This window comes from Zeugodacus cucurbitae, chromosome 5 (assembly GCF_028554725.1).
Source record: "Zeugodacus cucurbitae isolate PBARC_wt_2022May chromosome 5, idZeuCucr1.2, whole genome shotgun sequence".
Lineage (NCBI taxonomy): Eukaryota > Metazoa > Arthropoda > Insecta > Diptera > Tephritidae > Zeugodacus > Zeugodacus cucurbitae.
This window is the reverse complement of record NC_071670.1, coordinates 17,156,462-17,180,586: the sequence shown is the minus strand read 5'-3', so window position 1 is coordinate 17,180,586 and position 24,125 is coordinate 17,156,462. Positions and strand designations below refer to the sequence as shown.

The 24,125-nt window shown below is 33.3% G+C and overlaps 1 protein-coding gene across 8 annotated transcripts in view; it reads left to right on the top strand.

The window, feature by feature from the left end:
* The window catches only part of LOC105217115 (protein sprint), a 444,786-nt gene that overhangs the window by 225,632 nt on the left and 195,029 nt on the right, over positions 1-24,125 (top strand). Inside the window, exons 1-2 of one of the 8 annotated variants that reach the window (XM_054232310.1) lie at positions 2,133-2,723; positions 6,123-6,341. The exons of 4 other annotated variants lie outside the window; for them this stretch is intronic. In XM_054232310.1, the coding sequence (XP_054088285.1) occupies positions 6,268-6,341 (74 nt within the window). In that variant the 5' untranslated portion in view covers positions 2,133-2,723; positions 6,123-6,267. Of the gene's footprint in view, positions 1-2,132; positions 2,848-4,176; positions 4,203-5,272; positions 5,632-6,122; positions 6,342-24,125 lie in introns of those variants that run through there. 3 more of the 8 variants (XM_054232308.1, XM_054232309.1, XM_054232311.1) reach the window with 3 other exon arrangements.

Below are 24,125 nucleotides of genomic sequence, written 5' to 3'. Positions count from 1 at the left end.
CTAATAAAATAAATCATACTATGACTCATATATGTGCATAAAAAAAAATTGCAAATATTCAAATGTATTTATACACCCACGACCTATTAAAGTCATTACTTTTCGCCAACTTATGTTCCCAAAAAAATGAGAAAATAATGGCATACCTCTCACTGCCAGAGCTTGTATTTACACTTACACATAGTTACATACATATAACTATATGCAAATATTTACATACCAAAGTTCTTATGTCACATGCGAAATGGGCCATCTCGGCTACTCAAAAGCATAAATTCCGCATTGCATTAGCACTCCACAAGTGATAAAAATATCTGCAAAAACATTACTAAGAATATACTACATGAGTGTGCATATGTATGAGCGGGTATACGGTTGCAATCATGCATGTAGAATAAGCGACAGAAGAGTTGAAAGAAGCGTTAAAAGTATAGGTGAGTGAGGAAAATGTATACGCAGAACATCAAGACAGAACCTGAAGAGGACCGAACGGTGGGTTAACAAGTTGCAAATAAGAAATTGTGTATGTACGTACGAGTATAAATTTGTTACAACTAAGAGTAAGAATTGAAAAATATGTTATTCTTTTTATGAAGGCATTTACATTAGGTTTCAGTTAAAAATATCTTTCTTTACAATAACCTTCTGGTATTATGAAATTCAATTGAGGTAGAGAGGTAGAACTAAAAAAAAACAAAAAGAGCCTATCTTCTTTAAAATACATTATGGTATTAGTCATACAGTTATAATCCCGAATTTATTACGTTAGTACTTTCTGCGATTACTACTCGGGAATACTTCCTACCCTCGCCTGATCTTAAAGAGAATTGGGCATCGCCTCGCTTCATCTAAAAAGGAATTGATTGAGCTTACTGCACTTTAGGACTCGATAAATATATGTTCTTTGTTGGAATATTCCGAAGCTTGTTACTTCACATCGCATTTGAAAGAAATCCATTCTTCCCCAGAAAACAAATTTGTACTCTATAGCTCTATTCATTGTCTTAGATTTTATCATAAGCCTATTGGAAGAAATCTACAAGAATACGCGTAAGTCATATTGGAACCAAAAATTGATGGGATTACAGGGATCTAGAATATTGATTTTCTTTTTATGATCAATGATTCTTGATTTTTCATGAGAAAATTAGGAAATCTACTATAATATGACAGAATGTGATATATATATATAGCGTAGAAACCGCTTTAAGCGATTATAGCCGAATCCACCAGAGTGCGCCACTCGTTCCTCCTTTTTGCTTTTTGGCGCCAACTTGAAACACCAAGTGAAGCCTGGTCACTTTGCACTTGGTCTTTCCACCGGAGTAGAGGTCGTCCTCTTCCACGGCTTCCTCCAGCGGGTACTGCATCGAACATTTTCAGAGCTGGAGTGTTTTCATCCATTCGTACAACATGACCTAGCCAGCGTAGCCGCTGTCTTTTTATTCGCTGAACTATGTCAATGTCGTCGTATAAATCGTACAGCTCATCGTTCCATCGTTTGCGGTATTCACCGTTGCCAATGTTCAGAGGGCCATAAATCATACTTTTCTCTCGAAAACCCCAAGAGTCGTCTCATCGGATGTTGTCATCGTCCACGCTTCGGCGCCATACATCAGGACGGGAATAATGAGTGACTTGTAGAGTTTGATTTTTGTTCGTCGAGAGAGGACTTTACTTTGCAATTGCCTACTCAGTCCAAAGTAACACCTGTTGGCAAGAGTGATTCTGCACTGGAATCATGATCATGGAATCATGGAATGTGATAGATACCTATTTATAATTCTAACCAATAGTCAAATTAGTTAATCCAGCCATTCTATACATAGACGAGAGTACTAGTAACATCAATAACTTTTTGAACTTTTGGTATTCGTTTCGGAAGTTAGATATCTACTATTTAGCTTACATTCTCAAGATAGTGCGCTATGTGTACCTAGCAAAATTTGGTCTGTAAAATCCCCATAGATGAAACCTAACTTTGTATCATTCTCCAAAGGAATGAACTCTGGAAGAACTACTTGTTAAGTATGTTTAAATAAGAAGAAAATTCACGATCGGCTTCTCGGAATCTTCAAAGTATTATCTCACAAAAAATACTCTTTTAATAATTTCGCTGAACATCGCAACATTTGAACATTATGCGTCTCTCAAACTGCTCCAATTTGCATTTGTCAGGCACTGTTATTCGCACCGGTGAGTTTTGTGCACGAACGGTAAATTCGTGTATTCACAATCACACCTAAAAGAAAAACAAAACAACGCAGAAACAAACCTGAGTCATGCAAGCAACAACAAAAAAGTAGTTACACTATACAAAGCAGAAGCAACAACAGAAGCGTATAGTAAGAAGACACGGCTAGGGCGCACAAGACAACGTAAGCGAGAAGACGACTTTGCTTTGGCACTGGCACTGGTGCTGTTGTTGGCCGTCTGATGGCGATCTTTTGGGGTTGGAGACTACGGCAGCGCCGCCACCGGTGGACAACTCACGCGGCGAGCGCAACGAAGCGATGCACGACCACACTCACTGGATCGCGACGCCGAGCGCCGGCCAGCCAGTCAAGTAAGCGAACTACTCAGCGCTCAGTTAGTTGTCGAGATACTTTCAAAGCGAACGAATGCGCAGTAGCGAGTAACGCGTTGCTCGTCGCGCGATCTAAAACAATTTTCAAGCTAAACATAGCGTAGTAATATATTAAGCAACAACAACAACGACAAAAGTAATGCGAAAATAAACGAGTAAACGACCTGAGGGAAGAAGAATAAGTGCGCAACAACAACACGAAGAAAATTCTTTGCTGTGAAAATTGTTGTTTATAAATAAAAATAAATAAATATATGCTTGTAAGTGAAAAGTTGTGGTGCAACAAGCAGTTTGGAAAATATACAACAAGTGCTGCTGCATGTGTTGCAAGTGCAAGCGGGGGGTGTGTGCCCATAGTTGGGTAGGTGAAAGAAGTTAGTGGCTGCGGCGCGGCGACTGGATTTGTGTCAGCTTGAACTTGGTGAATGTTGCTGTTGTTGTTTTTATTTATTATTGTTATTGTTGTCGCACTATCGTAATTCACGGTTCAGTTGTTTTCGTAGCTCTGATATTCGCACGTTCTTTGTGTTTGTTTTTGTTTTGGACTTTTATGTTTTTATGACGCTCAAGCGACGGTCAGCAAGGCGTCGAGCGCTTGGCAGTGCAAATTCCGGCTTTAAAGTGAATCATAGTGAATTTAAGTGGAATTCGGTGATGCGCTATATAGCAATGACGACAACAACAATGTGAAAAGTATTAACAACAACAACAGTGAAACTAAAGAATAACATAATGATTAAAAATTTTAAATTTTTTTAATATAAAGTGGAAATAAAAAATAATTATATTTAAAAGAGTTTAATAAAAAAAAATTTATAATTAATGAGTATCTACAATAAAAATGTTAAAAATTATTTTTAATAAGAGAAAATTAAATATTGAAAATAAATAAAATTTAAATAACAATAACAAAAACCATTGATATGAAACAGTCAATATTTTATAAAATTAATTAAAAGATATTTATAAGTTTAAAAAAATCGATAAAAAAATCTTATAATAACAAATTTAACAATTATTATTGAAGAACAAAGTTTAAAAATAAAAAAAAAAAATAAAAAAAAATTATAAAAAAATTTAAATTGTTCATATTAAAGAAAAAAAAAATTAGAAGAATAAAAAATGAATGAAAAATTTAAAAATGTTTAAACAATTTAAAGGAAAATAAATTCTAATAAAATAATTAAAAATTAACATTTTATAATTACGTTTTATAATTAAAAAATTAAATTGCTTTTTGTTTTTATTATTATTCCGCAAGAATTTAGAAAGGCATTATCAAAAAATCAATTAAATGAAAATAAATTCTAATAAAATAATTAAAAATTAACATTTTATAATTAAGTGTGTATGTATGTATGTACATAACGAAATGCCTAAAAAATTTAATTTCTTTTTGTTTTTATTATTATTCCACAAGAATTTAGAAAGGTGTTTGCGCGCAAAAAATCTTCTAAATTTTTTTTTCATGCTAACAAAAGTCATTAACTTTTACGATCGCTTGGCGTTCTTGCAACACAAGCCAACATAAATAACAACAAAAATGGCTGAGCAACAACTAAAATTCATTATCAAAGCCAACTACAACAAATCAACATGCAAACATGTTTGTATGGTATGTAACAGCGGAAGAAAGCCAAATTACTCATAAGAAAACATAAAATATATACAAACAGACATATATAAATATTCATATGCATATACTACATGTGCCGGCAACAAAAGTTTTAATAATTTGCGTATTAGTCAAATGAGGATATACATACATATGTACAACTATTGTGTTTTTGTTGTTATAGTGCTTTGTGTTCCTTGTTTATTTATAAATATTTAGTATTTGGCGAAATGCTATTTCTGTTACTAAATTTGATGAAATGAGAAAAAAACAATAATAATTGTACACATTTGCTTAAAATCATGCCGCTGAAATGTTTTTGTTGTCTATCAGCATTTTCTCTTCAAATTTCAATTATAATTGACGACAAGCGTGTTTATAATTGAAATTGAGGGGAGTGAAAAATTGATATAATAAAATAAAATAAAAGAAATGAAATGAAATAAAATAAAACAAAATAAAATAAAATAAAATGAAATGAAATGAAATGAAATGAAATAAAATGAAATAAAATGAAATGAAATGAAATGTAATGAAATGAAATGAAATGAAATGAAATCAAATGAAATTAAATGAAATGAAATGAAATAAAATAAATAAGAAAAAAATAATGATATAAAGAATAACAATTATCTCATTTATAATAATTTTATGTTGTTAAAAATAATATAAATATTAAAATATATTTATGAATTTTGGATATTAAAAGAATTTAGGAAATAACAAATTTGACAAATTTGGTTTGAATTTGACAAAATTTTCCCTATTTTTTTTGTAAATTTTTTGATAACCAAAAATTTAATTATAATTTTTAAATAAGAACTATTTTAATTTTTAAAAATTTATATATTTTTTTAAATTTTAATGTAATTAAAATATAATATTTAATTTATTATTATGTAGTATTATTAATATTGTAATAATAAATATAAAAAATAAAATAATATAATATATTGAAATTGAATATTTATTTAATAAAAAAAATTAAATCTAAATTTATACCGGGAATATCGTTTGAAATAATAACATAAAAAATCAAAGAAATAGTGCGATACCGTTGAATTTTCACCTACTTTACTTTAAACGAAATGATTGCAACACAAAAGAAATGAGACCGCAAAAGTCGCAAAGCGAAAAAGCAACAAAATAATAGTGTCTTCACAACCGAGACGAAAATTGGTTTTAATCAAAACGAAATTGAAATGAATTTGTCAAGCTCACGTTCCAAATGCATTATTCGACTTACAACAACAACAATGCATATCTGTATATACTACAGTGATATGGTTTTGGTGTTCCCAGTGACTTAACGAGTTTAAGTGCTTTAAATACATAAGTGTCTTTTACATACATAAATGTATGTGTGTATATGCAGAAAATCAAATGAGTGTATATTATATACTAACGAATATATATTTAATGCATACATGTAAGTGCAACCCCTTTACTTGTCTTCATATTGTTGTTGTTTTTGTGAGCTAGTATGCGCGACAATCTTATTGTGCTTTAATTTATTAATTCATCCAAATATACGGGTGTTTTGCATACATATGTAAAATATGTACAAACATATGTATTTTCTTCAAATTGTATACTTGATGCGGATTTCCTTCTTAAATTGGGCATATCATTAACGCCGTTCAACATTTGTTATTGTAGTTTGAAAAAAAAAAGAAAAATAATCAAAAAAAAAGAATTAAAATAAAAAATAATATTAAAAACATTAAAAGAAAAGAAAAAAATATAAAAGTGACCCTCGCAAAGCTCGCGGTTTACCCCTTTGATGTTACAGTGTGTGGTTCCCTTGAAAAAAATAAAAAAAAGAATCTCACATGAAACCAAAACCCACACTTCTCAATATCATTCGCCTTTTATTATTGTTTTTTAATGTGTTTTTGTTTTTTTTTTTTTGTATCCCAGTAAGTCGCCAAAATTTCAGCATTCAACCAAACAACCGCTTCATTCAACAAAAGAAACGGCTGTTCTTGCCTGTGCTCCAATTATTTTTGTGCGTGTGTGTTAGTGTATAATATATTTGTGGCGTTTTTTGTTCGTCTATTTGTTTATGGAAGCTTATAAAATGATGATGACGACCACAAGCCTTGGAAGGAATTTCTTTGAAAAAATCTTCAGTTTCCGGTATGTGTTTGTTGTTTTTTTCTAACGGTAATATTGTATTAAAATATGCAAATTTGTATTTTTGTATATAATTTATGGTGTAAATATTATTTATCGTCATTTTAATAGCTTTGGGTACAAAGGAAGTGTAAAGTATTGTTTTATGGATTGTAGGTGGCAATCCTAACATTAATAGATGTCCAACATACATAAACGCATTAATTTTGATATTAATGTTTTAATATTTAATTGGTTTTATCAATATTTTTTGAAGTTAATATCGAATAATTGTGGCAACCCTTCTTCTTGTATGTAATACCTTATATATAAATTATTGCTAAATCTCTTTGGCCAAATGTCCATACTTTATTATTTAGTTTAACAAAAAAATATTACAAGTGAAAGCGCTTGATAAAAAAATATACGCTAGATGTCGCTACTAAAAATAGCAATCAGCTGATGAAACTTTCCAACTTCTTATAAGAAGCAAAAAAAAAAAATGTGTAACAGCTGATCGATTAGCGTGTAGCCTGGGTTCTCAATTAAAATTTTAATTGATCAATTAATTGGGCTGTGTGAAAAGACTATATATAAGAATCTCTGTAGTTTGATACTAATAATATTATAAAATAAATCCATTTGATAAAATATATTTTAATTTAAATTTTTTGATCGTGACGAAATTTCGTTGCAGTCGTTTGATTTTCTTCAGTGACTTGATACGTATTTTACATCTTGATTGACCTTTTTGATAACATACCAACTAAACACTAGAAAATATAGTAGTTTGCGGGTCAATTGATGTAATTATCCCAGAGCTAATAAATAAGTATTATTTTAGAGAAAATAACATTTTTCAAATCCAATTCTAATTTATATTTTTAAAAGACAAAATTTAAAAAATAAACAAGATTTTTATAAATTTTTTAATTAAAAAAAATACCAAAATATTGGCACTTTGGGAACAAGAAGTCTTCGAAGTTCGCCTCGAATCAAATATTCTTTAAACTCATTTGAGTGTAATTCTGAGATTTCTAAATTGTTATGAGAGCAAGATATCGTGTTAATTTATATACATCGAACGTTAGTTTATTTGTCAACAATTTATAATTTTTTATTTTTTATGAGAAAATGCACTTGAGTGATAAGAAATGTTTCAGAAAAGCGCGCTACTTGTCGGTGTTTCTTAGAAATTTTTATTTCAAAGCTAAAACCCAATCAAATGTTTAACACATACATACATATGGGCATTTCCGCCAGAAGGTCCACCACAGACAAAATATTAAACATTATTAGAATTACAAAGTTTTTGCATATTTTCATAGGAAAATATTTAAATTTATTTGTATTAAAGTAATTTTAAATTAATTCATAACCAATTACGAGATATACCAAAGCCAAGTCGCGTAGGAGCTACTTTTCTCATTTCGATTTTTAAAGAAACATATCTTGTGTAGTTTTTTGCTTTGTGTAAAACCTTTATAAGGGTACAAAGAGCAAAATAAAATGCATAAGAAAGCATGCGATTGCAAATAACTGTAAGTTTTTGCTCTCTTATTATCCTATATTTTAATGCCCCGTGCGACATCAAAAAACAACACTTGTTCCCACTGCATCGGAAATATAAGCAACAAGCTCGCCAAAATTTGGATATAAACAGTAAATTTGTATACAATTGAAATAAAAAAAAACCTTGTTCAAAAATCAGAAGATTTGTGGTTTTGGTAACTACTTAAAATTGGTCCCGTGCGACATCGTAGGTGTGGAATTTAAAAATTGAAAATTATTTTTTGTCTTATAAAATTTACTTAAGTATGTAAATAGATACATTTACATTAATTATTTACATATGAGCAAAAACCGCACTTTAAATTCCACTGAAATAGCTATTCAAATAGATTTTGTCGAAAATTATAGGCTTACAAAACAAAATAAGAGTGCTCATTTTAACAAGGTTGTCAGGAGAAAATCGTTTGTTTTTAAAAATGACAAGTTAACTCATGACATATTATTTTCTTGATAAATCTCTTAACTAAAATTAAGAAATCCTTTAGTTGCTTTTCTAAAATATTTATTTTTTTAAGGTAAATGCTCTCAGTTTAAAATAAAATTTATTTTATCAAGCCTGGTTGATTTTATAAAATAATTAACTTTTCATTAGAATACAATTCTTTTGCAAGGAACCGATGGACTGGGAGCAGTTATCAAAAGGAAAGTCTAGCAGATAACGAAATCCAAAAATTTGTATACCCGAGGACAGCATTTCTGAAAAAACTGTATTTCACATTCATAATACTATTTTCATTTCATACTATAGAATTTTTGTTGTGTTTCTCGTTGGATGTTGGTTAAAATAAATAAATAAATACATTTACTACTTTTTTAAGCCATTTTATTGGACTTGTTGTTAAATAATTCCGTATTATAACAACAAATTGAACATAAATATTATGATGGAAAAAAATGTCCCGTGCGACATGTCCAGTGCGAATGTGGTTAATAATTAATTTAAAAAAAACTATAAATTATATTTTGATGAAATTCATACCATCTTTAAAGGCCATCAATGCGCAACATTTTACAATCAAAAACATTTGAATATTGCCTCACAATTCGCTGAAATCGCCGTTTGAATCGTTGTCCCCAAAAACGACTTCCATTTTTTGTCCCGTGCGAATGCCTTGGTTTTTTGCAATTATCTTGAAAATGAAAACTGTTCGAAAATCAACCTTAACACTAAATGTAGAGCTAATGAAGGGCTATTAAAAAATCCTACTGTCAAAATTAAAAAACATTTTACTTCATATTTTTTTTTAGTTGAAAGGCGTACGATTGTCCCGTTCGACATGGCGGAAATGCCCATATGTATATTCAAATACATAGTATTTATAAATCGTAGAAATTAATTTATTTCATATAAGAATGACTCTCGTTGCGTGATTCAGCCAGTAAGATTTTGATAATTAAACAAAGAAATAAAACTGATTAACGTATATTGATATAAAAATTATTCACAAATACTGTAAATATGTATTTACATAAGTATTCTAAACTGGCAGTACTAAAAGAAGTACAGCATAACACAAGGTTAATGGAACAAACACGATTTGAAATTATTTTATGTACTTATACATATACAGTGGAATTTCTCTAACTCGAATCACCATAATCCATAAAAAAATTTCGAGTTAGAGAGAATTCGAGTTATAGAAATTTTCATTATGGAAGTTCCACTGTATATTATTGCAAATTAGAGTTGTAAAATCTTGGAACCCGATATTTCGAGATTTTTAAATCGTTATAATATAAATGTTAAGACATATGTAACTAAATTGTAAGTCCTCAACGAAGTGTGTGGTCTGGCGTTGTCCTGGTGGAACACTACACCCTTTCTGTTGGCTAATTATGGATGCTTCTGGTCGATCGCCTGCTTAAAGCGGTCCAGTTTTTCGCAGTAGATGGTAGAATATGACGTCCGGCCATATGGGAGTGGATAGTGGATGATTCCCTTCCAATCCCACCAAACACACAGCGAAACCTTCCTGACCGTCAATCCCGGCTTGGACACGTTTGGGACGTTTCACCGGCCTTCGATCATGACCGTTTTCGCTTGAGGTTGTCGTATGTGATCAATGTTTCATCGCCAGTCACCATCCGCTCCTAAAATGAGTCGAGTTTGTTCCATTTCAGCTGCATATCGCAGGCGTTGATTCAGTCCAGAAGTTTTTCATGCGGCACCTAAAAATCAGGTATTTTTGTATACCCAGTCTTATCCATGGTGTCGTTTTCACCCGCTCTGAATCGTCGAATCCATTCCGCTGCTGTTCGAAGTGATAGAGTACCATCCCCCAAAACTCTCTCTAGCGGATTTGCTTTAACGAAGAAAAACTTTAAAATAACGCGAATTTCAGCGTTAGTGAACTCCATGTTTACACGTCTATAACTGTTGAACGCAATATCCAAACTAATCATGCATAGTCGTTTTGTAGGTTATGTAAAATGGTGTAGCGCTTTATACATAGCCGCGAAATTCAAAAGACAAAAAGGCGGAAGGGAGATATTTGACAACCTAATATGCCTTTTGACTCTTGCTTAATAATGTTGTACTACTTTCTCTTGTGGGGAAATATGTCAATTCCGTAATACTGATATTTTAAGTCCCCGAAATTTTCGAGATTTGTGAGTTGTAACATTCAATTATTGAAGCAAATCTAAATACTATACTCAAATTACGGGATCAACAGAATAAAAATTCAACATTGGTTTCTTGAAATGAAAAATATACAAATAATAGATATTACTTAACTACATGTACATATGTACCAACATACTATGAATCAAGGCATACATTATACAATAATTTTTAAAGAAGCCATGAAATTATTACCAAAATAAACTCTTTAATGAAATAAAGTTGTAAAAATGCTTAATGTGATTTCAAATCGTGTTTATTTATAAATATGTATGTGTGTGTTAAAAGCAACAATAATAAACAATTGTCAATTGCATGCCGGGCGCATGTAATCCATTGGACATACGAAACGATGCAACAGTCATATGGGTGCATGTGGGGCATATACCATAAATTGGAAAAACTGTAAAGAAGCGCATATAATATACATTCATACATACGAGTTGCACACGTACAGGGTTATGTGAATTGGATAAATAGTAAACAATTGTGAAAATCATCATACAAATGAAGTGGTAGCAAACGCTGTTGTTGTTGCTGCTGTTATACAACAACTTTGGGGAGTTGCATGTGTGGATCGGCATAATATACAGTCACTGGCGTGCAGTGGCGGGCGTGTTGAACGAGGTGGAGTCGCAATGGTTGGTTGAGACCTGTCGATGGGTGCTGTTGTTGCCAACGAAACTGTGTCATGCACAAATGTACATACAAACAAACATATATTTACTGATGCCACATGCATTTATGAGAACATAAAATCTTAAGTATATGTATGTATGTGTTTAAACAATACATCATTCTCTAACACACCATTGTTTATTTATTCAACACCGTTGTTGCTGCTTTTCCCACTGTTTAATTTATTATTTAGATTTTTTTCTATTTCGTTACACAGTGTAAATGCACACACATAAATATATATGCACATATGCACCTAGCTCACTATAATCATTAACTAATTGGCTGGTGACGTTTTGACGTTTCGCAACAAATTGCCGCTCAATTTACGTACTTGGTGTTTATAATTAGACGCACGTTATGTCACAATGACCAAAAACATGAAGTCACATATGCAGCTTAAGCCGGTAGCATGCTATAAACTTCACATGAAGCTTGAATTAGCAACAGACAAATATGTATATATGTACACACATACATAAGTAGTTGGCAGTAATTGGCAATTTGTGTGGAAACTAGGCCTCACAACAAACAAATCTCAAGCAATGTAGCTTGCAAACTTCACTTCTTACAATTGAGTAAGATTTGAGTTTACGGGCATTGTGGTGAAAATTTTTGAATTTTTGAGTCCCCTTGAAGAGAGGCTTCTGACAGATAAGGATCTATAAAGGTATATAAAATAGATGTTTTCTTGCGTTAAGACCAGATTTCTGTTTGTTTTAAGAATATCTCTTTAAATCATAATGCAGGGTTCCTCAAATTAAAAGTCGCCCCAAAGGAACTTTATAAGAACCGTGTTTCATATCTCGATTAGGTTAAGATAGGTCAAGGGGTAGATCTGTGCAACATCAGAGAGTCACCCAGAGAGTGACACCCATATACTGCCAACGGATCGCCAAGACCCTTGTGATTCGGCAAAGCGCTTGGACTCTGTTATAAAGTTCTTAAGTCTAATGTCACTTCGATGGATTCACCGAAGATATGCCTGCCGAGGTGATTTAAATTTAGTCTGACGAATGATGGACATTGAAGGAGGAAGTACTTGGATGATTCCACTTCATCTTCCTCCAAGAAGCTTTGGCAACTAGCATGTGACTTGATCCCTAATGTAATCGCATGTGTGTCTATTGGACATTGACCAGTATTCTTCTCTTCTAAAATATACTTAAATATTTAGGATTTTAGTACTCAAGTTAAATACGTAAAAAAGCTGGATAAAAAGTACCGGGTACATAGGCACTTAATTATAATAACGTCTAAAATTGCAGAAAATTTTAGACTCCGTTCCTTTCCCCCTATCTCTATAACTCTTTCTCTCTCTGGCCAATAACACTGCTTCTGTAAATGAATAATGAATAAATTATTTTTACGACAATTTTATAAAAAATCGACATATGATAACCTCCACTGACGCCTCAGTAAATAGTGATTCATATATGATTTACTTTCACTGATACTTATTATGCTGTGAGTAAGAGTATTCGACAAAACAATAAAAAATAAACAACTATATATATGTTAAGTTCTATTCATAATTCTTCTTGGTTTTCGAAAATCGAAGTTTGAATTTTGTTTATTATAAATTACACAACTCTATTTCGCAACGGCTCGTCCTGTTTGTAGTTGAGCAGGAAACGAAATAAAGGCGTTAACAACCTTATAAGCCTGAATTTAAAATTATGATGATCCGATCCATATACATATATGTAGATCCATGAGTATCCTATAATATATATTTATATTTTTTAAGTTCTATGTGTTTACATTGAGCTGTCATTCTCTATGAAACGATTCGAAAAAGAAACTCGTTCTGGTTGTTCGATAAAAGTCTGACATATTTATTTTGACTTTTCCCATTTTATTAAAGGTTGATGTTGACTCTGTCATTTATGACATGTTTAAAAATAAAACTTACCAGCTGGTGGTGTAAACATCTGGATTTCAATATTAAAAGGGAGCAGCCACTTATTTGGGGTGCATTGTTTATATTTAACTTTAGACTCGAACATAAATGTGAGGCGAAGAGACTAAAATGGATCTCACTGTAAATTCTACCAGATTAATGAGAAACACGATATAAATTGTAAATAATTTCCCAGACACTCGATTCGATTAAAAATTTGATTCTAAATATCACGATGTAGAAAAACATTATTTTTTATTATTTTTTTTTATAATACAAAAACAATTATACAACTAAAGTCACCTTTATCTATTTTTTACACTTTCATATTCCACTTTTGACAATAAACATATTTTTAGTCGAAAATTTCCGCATTCTGCCACCATTCCACAGCGTCATTAAGTGTCTAATTAACATGACTGCGAATTCGCCCGCAAAAGCTGCATGCCACACACTCGCTTTTATTTCTATTTATACATTTTTCCAATTTGTGTAAATGCATTTGCACTTAGCGTGCCTACTTACTCAAATTCTCCTGCGATTTTCGCCAAAATATTTATGAAAAGACATACGCCGACTTGTCTTGTAGTTGGTTGGCATTAATAAAATAAAGATTTCAACGATCAATTAGCTTAAGGAAAATTGATAGCGCGCACATGAAGACTATAAAAGTACTCAACAGGGAAAATCTGAACCGCTCATTGAACTAAATAATGAGGAAGTGTTCGTTTTAGTGGTGGTTCTAATAGTAATAGGTTTACAAGTAGTAGAAATACATTACATCTCTAGAAATATCCATAAAAATCGACTGTGAAAAAATTAAAACTTCTTGTTATTTAGGTCTACTCTAATACATATCAAATACAAGTTCTCACAATCGACTCCTCGGACGTATCCTCAAACATGCTCATATGGGACCTGTCCATTTCCAAAATTTAATAGAACTTTAGGAAGCTTGTTGTTTTTCTTTAATCTCTCTCACTCCAATTTAATGTGTTTATATATCAGTTGTAATGACTCATTTAACTTTTTCATGACACACAGTACCTCGATGAGCGCCTTTATTGCATACGATAGATAGGGTTAATTTCAAACAAATTCTTATGAGAGACCATTTCCTTAAACTTCCATATTTTCGATACATTTTCCAGCTCTTTTCTATAGAGTACGATTATTTTTTGAAATTTGAGTGATATGGATTTCCAAAGTAGATATGCGCTCAACTTCCAATGTAACTTTTGTTTTATGATCATTCTGGAACAGTTTCTCTGATCAAACCTCACCTTGTCAAACTACTTCGAAATGCTTTTCGGCTTATGAAATCTCAATTTTTTTTCTCCGATAACGACGTTAGATTTTCTTCATTAGATATATGAACTCCAGATAGTAGGTTTTGGGAAAACCCCGTGTCCATTAGCTGGTATTCTATCGAAACTTTAGAAACCATTAAAGGGACTATTTGATTAATAGGATAGTAAGAAATCTATTATTATAAAGCATTTTGGCTGCGCGGGTTTCTACATGCTTATACTCGCCTACAAATCTGGATATAAGCTTGTGAGAATCATATTAATGAAGGAAATAAAAGAAATGACTCTGAGTAGAGGTGAAGGCAAGAGTATAATTAACGACACCTGGCTTAGAATTGTAGTCGCACTTCATTTACTTGCATTCATATCTATTTGCAATCAGTTGCTGTAAGATCACTTCCTGCTGCCAAGTGGCAAGCAACTACATATTGTCGGCCGTCGCCCGCTTGCCAGCCTGTTGCATGCAACACAATTCGCTACTCACATGTAACATGCTAACCACGCGCAGCCAGGCGCAGTGGCAAGTGTATTTCTGCGAAACGGATTGCTGGCGCGTTGCGTCTGGAATGACAACAAGCTGATGTTGGAGCAAAGCAGTGCGGCAGCAAATGCACAGCGCGACACAAGTGTGGCAGCAACACGATTTGGCACTTTGTTAACTTGCCACATCGGTTATGCTGTATGCGCGCCAACACGGTTGTGTTAATTCTCGTGTAATTTTTACTCCGTCGCTGACATAGAATTACTTGGCAAGCGCCGCAACGCGGTTCGCAGCGTGTTTCCGACAGTGATAGTGCAGCGCGCCGACAGATAGACAGTTTGCTTGCAACGAAACATGACAGCGCCGTTATAGGCGGCACATTTGAGCATTTCTGAAATCCAGAAAATTGTATGAAAGTAATGAACGATGCGAACAATTTTATTCGAATGGCTTGCATTACTAAGGGGTTATATACAGTTAGAATTTTCAAAAAATCGATTTTTTTATTTCATTTTCTTAATGTACATATATTTAAGAATACACACAGAAAATTTCATATCGTTCCGGTGCATATTTTCAAAGTTACAAGCAAATTTGAAAAGGCGTTTCAGAGTGCTTGGAAGTACAAGGTCCAAACTCTAAACGCGTTTTTCTCAAAATGGTGTTTTCAAAGTCGGTGACCAACATTACTCGAAAACGGCTAGACCGATTAGTCTCAAATTTTAACACGACCTTCTTAAATATATTTTTTAGTAAATAATCGAAGATTTTTTCTCTCCGATAAATATTTTTTTTATAAACAATTTAAGGCCGAAATTTCGGTGAAGAAACGATTTTTTTTTTTGAGAAACCACCATTTTGTCAAAAAATTTTATTTTGCTTATTCCTTCGATAAATTACTAGATTTAACATTATTTTAACGAAATCTGTTTGGTTTTTTAATTTCAAATGATCCAGTTCCGAGATATAGTGGTCACCGCAAAACGTCTTTTTTGAGAGGAGTTCCAGGAGATCAGCTGTAGCTCTTTTTCAAATAAATATTTTTACTAGTACTAAGTCTTAAAATACAGTTAAAAGATACCATAATATGTGTATACATTTTTGGATCAATAAATTAAAAAGTTTTCTCAGAAAAAATTCTGGAAAATTCACTTTTTTTCGGCCGTCTAACTGTATATAACCCCTTAATTCTGCATTAAAATCAGAAATCTTTAATTGAATCCTTTCTCTTAGAAATATTTTACCACCTCATCATTAAATATTTGATTTGTTTCCGAATTCGACGCTTTGTAGTGTTGAGAGTTTCGAACTAATTCTCCGCATGACATGGGAATAATCTCTGTTCCATTACTAATATTATAGTTCCTTCGCAGGTACTGTTGAACCACCGAGCGAAAATCAACCAATAATCAGCAGCTGTTCGTCAGTAGCTGAAAACTAGAAAAAAAGAAGCGCCGTAATATCTCTCTTTTATAAGAATCCTTAGCAATCGATCATCTCTGTGGTGTTTAACACATTTATTTTCTCACCTTCATTGTATAGACGGCTCACTTTGTATACTCCCTCGTTGGATCATAAAATCCTCTGATGTGTGACATACATATCTTTCATTTCCTAATATCATAATGTTCCAGAATCCACTGACAAAGTACTGCTTTCTAACATTCCGTTTATTCTCCTTATAATTCTCGTCAGATTGAGTTTACTTGTTGCATAGAGAACGGATTTCTCTCTCTCTTACCTTTAATTTATCTTTCTGTAAGTCTAAAAATCGTTCAAAACTACGATCAGAGTTTTGACAACTTGATCTTATTAATATCTTCTAAATTGGTCTCTATCTGAAATAATCTGAAAGGTTTTTCAGCTATTAAATCCTGAAATTGAGCAAATTAGAAATCTATGTAGTAGAGGGATATATCTATTTTTCGAAAACATTTGTTTCTAGATTAGAAATAGGGTTAAAATATATTTTCTTTGATCAAATCAATATTTCGAAATAGATAATATTTTATTATTTCGAAATGTTTTGAACAACACCCAATATAAAAAATTTATTATATTTTTCCAAAATAAAAAAATTATAATGAAAAAAATAAACACCTCACTGATTTCAGAGGTCTCTGAAATGGTAGTTTTTAGGAATTATAACATTTAACCTTTTCTGGTACAGAGACACACTATTAGAAGAAAAATATTTCCTCTGAATTAAATTAAGATACCTGAGAGATCTATCGAAATTTTCGGTGAAATGTTACCTTGGGGCACTGAGTTCTTCATATTCGATATCCGGGGCATTGAAAAGTTATAGTCCGATTTCGACAAATTTTTCACAAGTGTGTCACAGATCATATACAGTATTTGTGTAAAGTTTTATTTTGCTATCTTCATTGGTTCCTTATGTATATATTATAAAGTGAAGGGATAAGATGGAATTCAAATGTGAATTATATGGGAAGTTGTCGTGGTTGTGAACCGATTTCGTTCATTTTCCACACGTGTCATCAGGGTTTCAAGAAAATATTATATACCGAATTTCATTGAAATCTGTGGAATACTTCCAGAGATATGGTTTTTGATCCATAAGTGGGCGATGCCACGCCCATTTTCCATTTTGTAAAAAAATCTCAGTGCAGCTTCCTTCTGCTATTATTTCTGTGAAATTTAGTGTTTCTGACGTTTTTCGTTAGTGTGTTAACCAACTTTTAGTAATTTTCAACCTAACCTTTGTATGGGAGGTGGGCGTGGTTATTATCCGATTTCAACTATTTTCATGGTGTGTGGTGGGGTACGTAGGAGAACCGACTGCAGAAAGTTTGGTTTATATAGCTTTATTGGTTTGCGAAATACATACAAGATATTTAAGATATCTAGATTTTTACTCAAGTTATCCGTTGCACGGACAGACGGACCGACGGACGGACGGACAGACAGACATTCGGATTTTGACACGCCTCGTCAAACATATTTTGATACATATAACCCTATATCTAACTCGTTTAGTTCTATGACTTAAAAACAACCGTTATGTGAACAAAACTATAATACTCTCTTAGCAACTTTTGTTGCGAGAGTATAAAAATGTATAACAGCTGATTGGCTATGGAGTAGCCGGCAGTATAAAAGAAAAAAAGGGGTTTTCAATAAAAATTTTAATTGAACAATAAATTTGGCTGTATGAAAACGCTATAAGTCGAGTAAGTATTGTGGATAAATTAAACTGTGTGACATAATTGAGACTCGATGTTATATTTTTCTTAAAAAATCGAAGGTTTCCAGAAAATAGACAAATTATACACTCAATTTTTAAGGGTATTTTACTATAAATGAAGAGGCTACTTTAGCCTAAGTCGATTTAAGCTCTTTTAACATTACACCTCATGAATAAATGAATTTTTTTAATATAAATGAATTTGAATGCATAGCATGTAAATTTTACAGTTTAAAACTTAATTTCGAAAGTGAATGCTGAACTTGAGCAATGTCCTTTGTTGCAAATATGTACATTTGAATGTAATGATGTGAATGCATATGTGTTTATGTGTAGTAAGTAAGTGAAATTACCCTCTGCATGATTATGTTAATAAATGAGTAAAAGTAAATAAAAATCGAATTTCATCCTTTCACCTTTCAGCGCAGCTGGCTTGGCAATTAGGAGTGGCATAGCGAAAAAACAATAATAACAATAACAGTATTCATAATCTGAAGTTTGTCGTTATTGTTGTTGCAACTTTGTTAAAACTTTTCGCAATTCATTAATCCTTGCCATAAATGCAAAACACACACTTGCAAACGCAACGGATATACGCACTTACGATTATATCCGTTAGGAGCGCATAGACACGGTTATAGCTAGAGGGTATAAAACGCGGTTGCGGATGGTTGGTGCATCAACTCATTATTGTTAGTTGGGTTTGTTCATAAATAAATATCTGCGAGCGGGTTTGTGTGTAGATGTGGTCATAAATATGCATATATATATATATATATATATATATATATATATATATATATCTCTGTGTATGTAGTATGTATATGAATAAGTATGTATACCGCCCATAAACTTTTGCCTTGCAAAATTTTAATTTCAATAATGAATTTCACTAAGAGTTTTCCAGTACGTACTCGACGCTGTGAAGCCAAACCGCCAAACAACAACAAATGCTAAGTATTTCACAAATTGTTCGAAATGATTATTTCTTGACATGGCGGTGAATGTGTATGGATGTTTGTTGGTAGAAGCAAGGAAATGGAGCAACAAATGAAAATTATGAACAACAACAACAATAACAAAAACAAAAAAATTGCAGCAAAAATATTGTAAATATTATACAACTCTTTGCAACAAAAACAATATAAAAAAATACTGCAAATAACACGCAACTTTTATTTTTTTTACCATTTCTAAATATTTTTTTGTTTGCTTCATTTTGTGCTCAATCTCATTCATATTTACTTTGCCTTCATTCTTACACTTTTTCGGGCAACAAATCTCACTCGTTACTGATGTTATTGTTGTTGCTACTGAGACGATTATGCACGCACAAAAGTTCATGTGAATTACAATTTAGTAATTATGAAAATGTTGATGGTTTTTTTGCTCGTGAAGGAAGTGAATGGATGCTGGAAAGCCCACTCCACCAATGCTACTTACTTACTTTGTTTACTTTGTTGTTGTTGTAGCAGTGGTTGTGCGCTTGTTTAAATGGGGTCGCATTTATGCGAAATGCCATTTTCATGTTCTGGCAACTCTTTGAAGCGACGTGGTGGCAGAGGAAATGAGTGTTCGTCGTTGCCAACTGTAATAACTTCCGTTGTTCGGTGTCGAGCGAGTGGTGTGGCAGCGGCAGTGCTAAATGTTAATGTCTTTGCCCTTAATGTGTTGCTGAGCGACATAAAGAATAAGAAAATTAGCATGAAAAAATGGCAAAGAAAGAGAAATAAGAATGAAGTTTCTCTAATCCTATTGAATGCTAGTGGAATTCTAAGCAGTGAGAAGGAAGTTAGTGATAGAAGATTTATTCATTCTGGAATATTCATTTCAATTCGTTATATTAATTTTATTTTAATTGAAATGTTGAACGTTTAAGACCTTTACATTTGTAGCCAAGCAAATTTTGAAATGTTTTTAAAGAAAAGTTCAACATGACCACTAAAGGGTTAGGTTAGGTTAGGTACGAAGGCTGTTGTAGTGAATCGACAAAGCGCTTGGAACCTACCACAAATCTGCAGAGGTTTAACACTTCTGTGTCCGCTAATTCGCGGGGGTGCCCAAAAAAGTGAGATCCAAGGATTTTTTGTCTAGATCTCGCAAAGGCAGGACATTCCAAAAGGCAATGCTGGGAGGATTCTACCTCACCTTCTTCTAGGCAGCTTTTGCAGCTAGCATCCAATAAAATTCTTAATTTGACCGCGTGAGTCCCAATGGGACAATGGCCAGTTAGAACACCTATAACTTGGGAAAGATTGATCTTGTTTAGGGCAAAGAGTTTCCTTGACCTCTTGCGATTTACTTTGGGCCAGAATGATCTTGCGACAGAACAGGTGCTAGTGACTGTCCAACGCCTGCGCAGTTCGGCTGAGACGCATTCATTCAGAAGCAAGTTGCAAGAGAACAGCGTCGCTCCTTTTTGTTCCCATTCCACTGTAAGTGCTACAGAAGTACCTATCCTAGCAAGCTCATTAGCCTTGCAGTTTGCTGCGATTCCTCTGTGGCCAGGCACCCAAACTAATATGATTGCAAAGTGCCCCGATGCAACTGATAGCGAGGACTGGCAATCCTTAATCAGCCTGGCGCGCACAGTCATTGAGCTTAAGGCTAATATTGCCGCCCTACTATCAGAGTGGATCGTTATCTCTTTGAAAGCTGATGCACTCCGCAGCATGAATCCGCTGCAACCTTTGTGGCCGCCACTTCCGCTTGAAACACGCTACAATGGTCCGGAAGCCTGAAGCTGAAGTTAATGAGAAGTTCCGGACAATAAACTCCTCCCCCAACTTTCCCCGCTAACTTCGACCCATCCATAAAGAAACTTACCGCGTCTCTCCTCCAGCGACTTCTACCCACCCAACCCTCTCTTGAAGGTATGAGAGCAGAGAATAGACCGCCAGGGTAGGGCTCGTCAACATAATGGTAGTCCAGTAGCCTCGGAATGAAGTCGAAGCGCCTGAGGATACTAGAGTGACCAGGCGCGCACTCTGTTATATACCCAGCCTCCCTCAGCCTGATAGCGGTTTTCGCGGCCATACACCTTCCGCCTATGTCCACGGGTGCTATATGAAGTAAGGAATTCAGTGCCAAAGTCGGTGTGGTCCGTAGCGCACCGCACATGGCTATGAGAGCCGCCCGTTGCACACTCACTAACTTCTTAGCTAGTGAAGTCTTTTCAAGCGCCTCCCACCATACGTGAAACACCCCGTAAAACATTATAGGCTTGACTAACGTTTCATTTAGCCAAAGAACTACTTTTGGTGAGAGGCCCCATCTACTACCAATGGCTCCCCTACAACAATACAGGGCAACCGATGCCTTTTTTTGCTCTTTCCAATATGTTGGCATTCCAAGAAAGCTTTCTGTCCAAGACAGCACCTAGGTACTTTACACTGTCGGCGGGGTGAAGACAGACTCCTCCCATCGACGGCAGAGGCGCATCCGGTATTTTATATCTCCTGGTGAAAAGAACTAGCTCAGTCTTACTAGGATTTACAGAAAGACCGTTGTCCAAAGCCCAACTCGATACGACATCAAGGTAACTTTGAGTCAAATCATATACGGTATCCAGAAACTTACCTTCAACCATGAGAACCACGTCGTCTGCATAGGCAATCGCCCGGCATCCGATTTCATTAAGCTTTCCAACTAAAGGGTTAAAATTCATAAAAATACCATTAAAAATTCTTGCAGTTTTAGAAGAAAAAGGGTCAAAATTACCTGAATAATTTTGACACAAAATTGAATTTGAAAGAATTACCAAAAAAGACTTTTAGACAGTTTTTGAATATATAACCATCCAAATTAGTATCACATATGGAAACATATATCTTTATTATTTCTCGAATATCTAAATAGACAGGCCAAATAGATCGGTACATGTGACCTTTGTAGGGTTAAAACCACGGAAATTTTCTTTTTCGAAACACTGTCGTAGGTGTAGATGTTTCGAAAAAATAGAGACAACATGAGCCGTATATGTGGGCACTAATGGGTTAACAGTTTTCAGAAACTTACGGAGCTACTCATTATCTGGAACTTAAGAGATGAGTTTCGTAGACGGCAGAGTAGAGAGTAGGACTCTTTGAAACATATCTTCTGGGAAGTTATAAGATAAATAGTTATTCCAAAATCACGAAAGCTCTTTGTAGAGCTTTATAGCAATATATTCAATATGTTCATCAAAATATACCAGAGAATAATGGCAATGGATTCTTAAAAATTATGATAAGTGCAAAAACACACAATAATTATTAAACAAATTTCTTAAACTTTCGAGTGTTTTTCACCAAAGTTTTATATTTTCATAAATCAATTATTTATTTCACTTTATTTATGGATATTAAAAACATAACCCACACTTTATTATAAACACATAAACACATGGGCGATTACGAGGAAGGTCAAATCGGAAAAAATATGAATATTTCTTCATTAAAAAACACTTTAAACTTTCAACTATTCAACACCAAAAAAATCCCATAATTTATATTTATTATCAGCTATATTTATATGCGTGTATACTTATAAGTGCATATACATATACATATGAATAATCGTGTATGTCGACATTTAGGTGTTTGAAAGCGCCAATAACGGTATTGAATTGTTTTACAAAACATTTCAATTGGAATTCAATTTTGACAATGAGAACACTGGTGAGGCAATATTTCAACAGCTTTATATGCATAAATATAAATGAAATATATTAGGGTGGTTCCTAATTCCAAATATTAGTTTTTAAGACGACTTTTCCCTACGAGTTTAGGTATAAAGTTTAGAAAAGTTAAAAATTTTGGATATGAGAGGACAGAAAATCGTAATTTTTATTTACAAAAAAGTAAAAATATAAAAATGAAAGCTTTCATATAAGCAAATAGCAACCATTTGCCACTAAACACTATCTTTGTTGTTGCTTTTTGCTGTAATTATTACGTTGTAAAGGTGAAGTCGGAATTTTTACCCTGTACAACCATACCAGACTACCCAGATTAGCATACATGATTTTAAGTGTCAAATGAAATATATAAAACTAACGAAAGAAATATAATTTAATATAATAACTGTCATCGATTGTGTATACATTTGCAAAACAACTCTTGATAACTCTTATCAAGCGGCGATAGAATTTTTAATGAGGTATCCGCATACTCTCCTGCACGAATTCAACTAGATAACTTTGTTGTTGTTTTCACATGCAAAAATTAGACATACCGGTAGCGCCCAAGGATAGCGAGCAGAGAAGTGACCAATCGATGACAGCTAATATTAGATATTGAAAAAAAAACTGTTTTTATGTATCACCACTATGAAAATGTTCTAGGAAAAATCTTATAAAAATAGATAATTTCCAATCGGTATTAATACGTGGAAAAAAATGGTATGATTATTTCTTAAGTATCACCCTAATATGTATAAATTTCCTTAGAAAAAATATAGAAATACACAAATGCAAACAAACATCAACACAGCGCTACAATTGTTGTTGTTGTAATTTTAATGTGCTGCAGCATTGAAGCGTTTTTGTATGCAAAGCATTTCCTTGCTGGCACCACATGGCGTATGAGCAATATACAGTCATATATGCAAGTGTATATGTAAACAAAACAATTTCAGCGCAACTCAGTTGCGTCGCGTCGTACATACATACATACGAGCATGATTCAGCGCCACTATACTCTATATATGTACATATGTGGGTATGTGCCTTTGTTGATGCTGAGAATTTCAATTCGTTTTGCGTACATTGCACACTGCTGTGTGTGCGCCGCTTAATTGTTGATAATAATTAGAAACTGCGAAATGTGCTATTGCACATCTAGTTGTTGTTAATGACAGTTGTTGTTGTTGTGCTCTTTGTTGATGACAAGCAATGCATTACAGACTGGCGGACTACTTGCTTAACAGCAAGTCTAATATTTTTGTTGTTGTTGTTTATTTTTATTTTTTTGCATTTGTAAATTTATGAATTCATCCTTTGGGTGCAATAAAGTAATAAAATGTGCAATAAAACAAATGAGCTGGCAAAAAGTC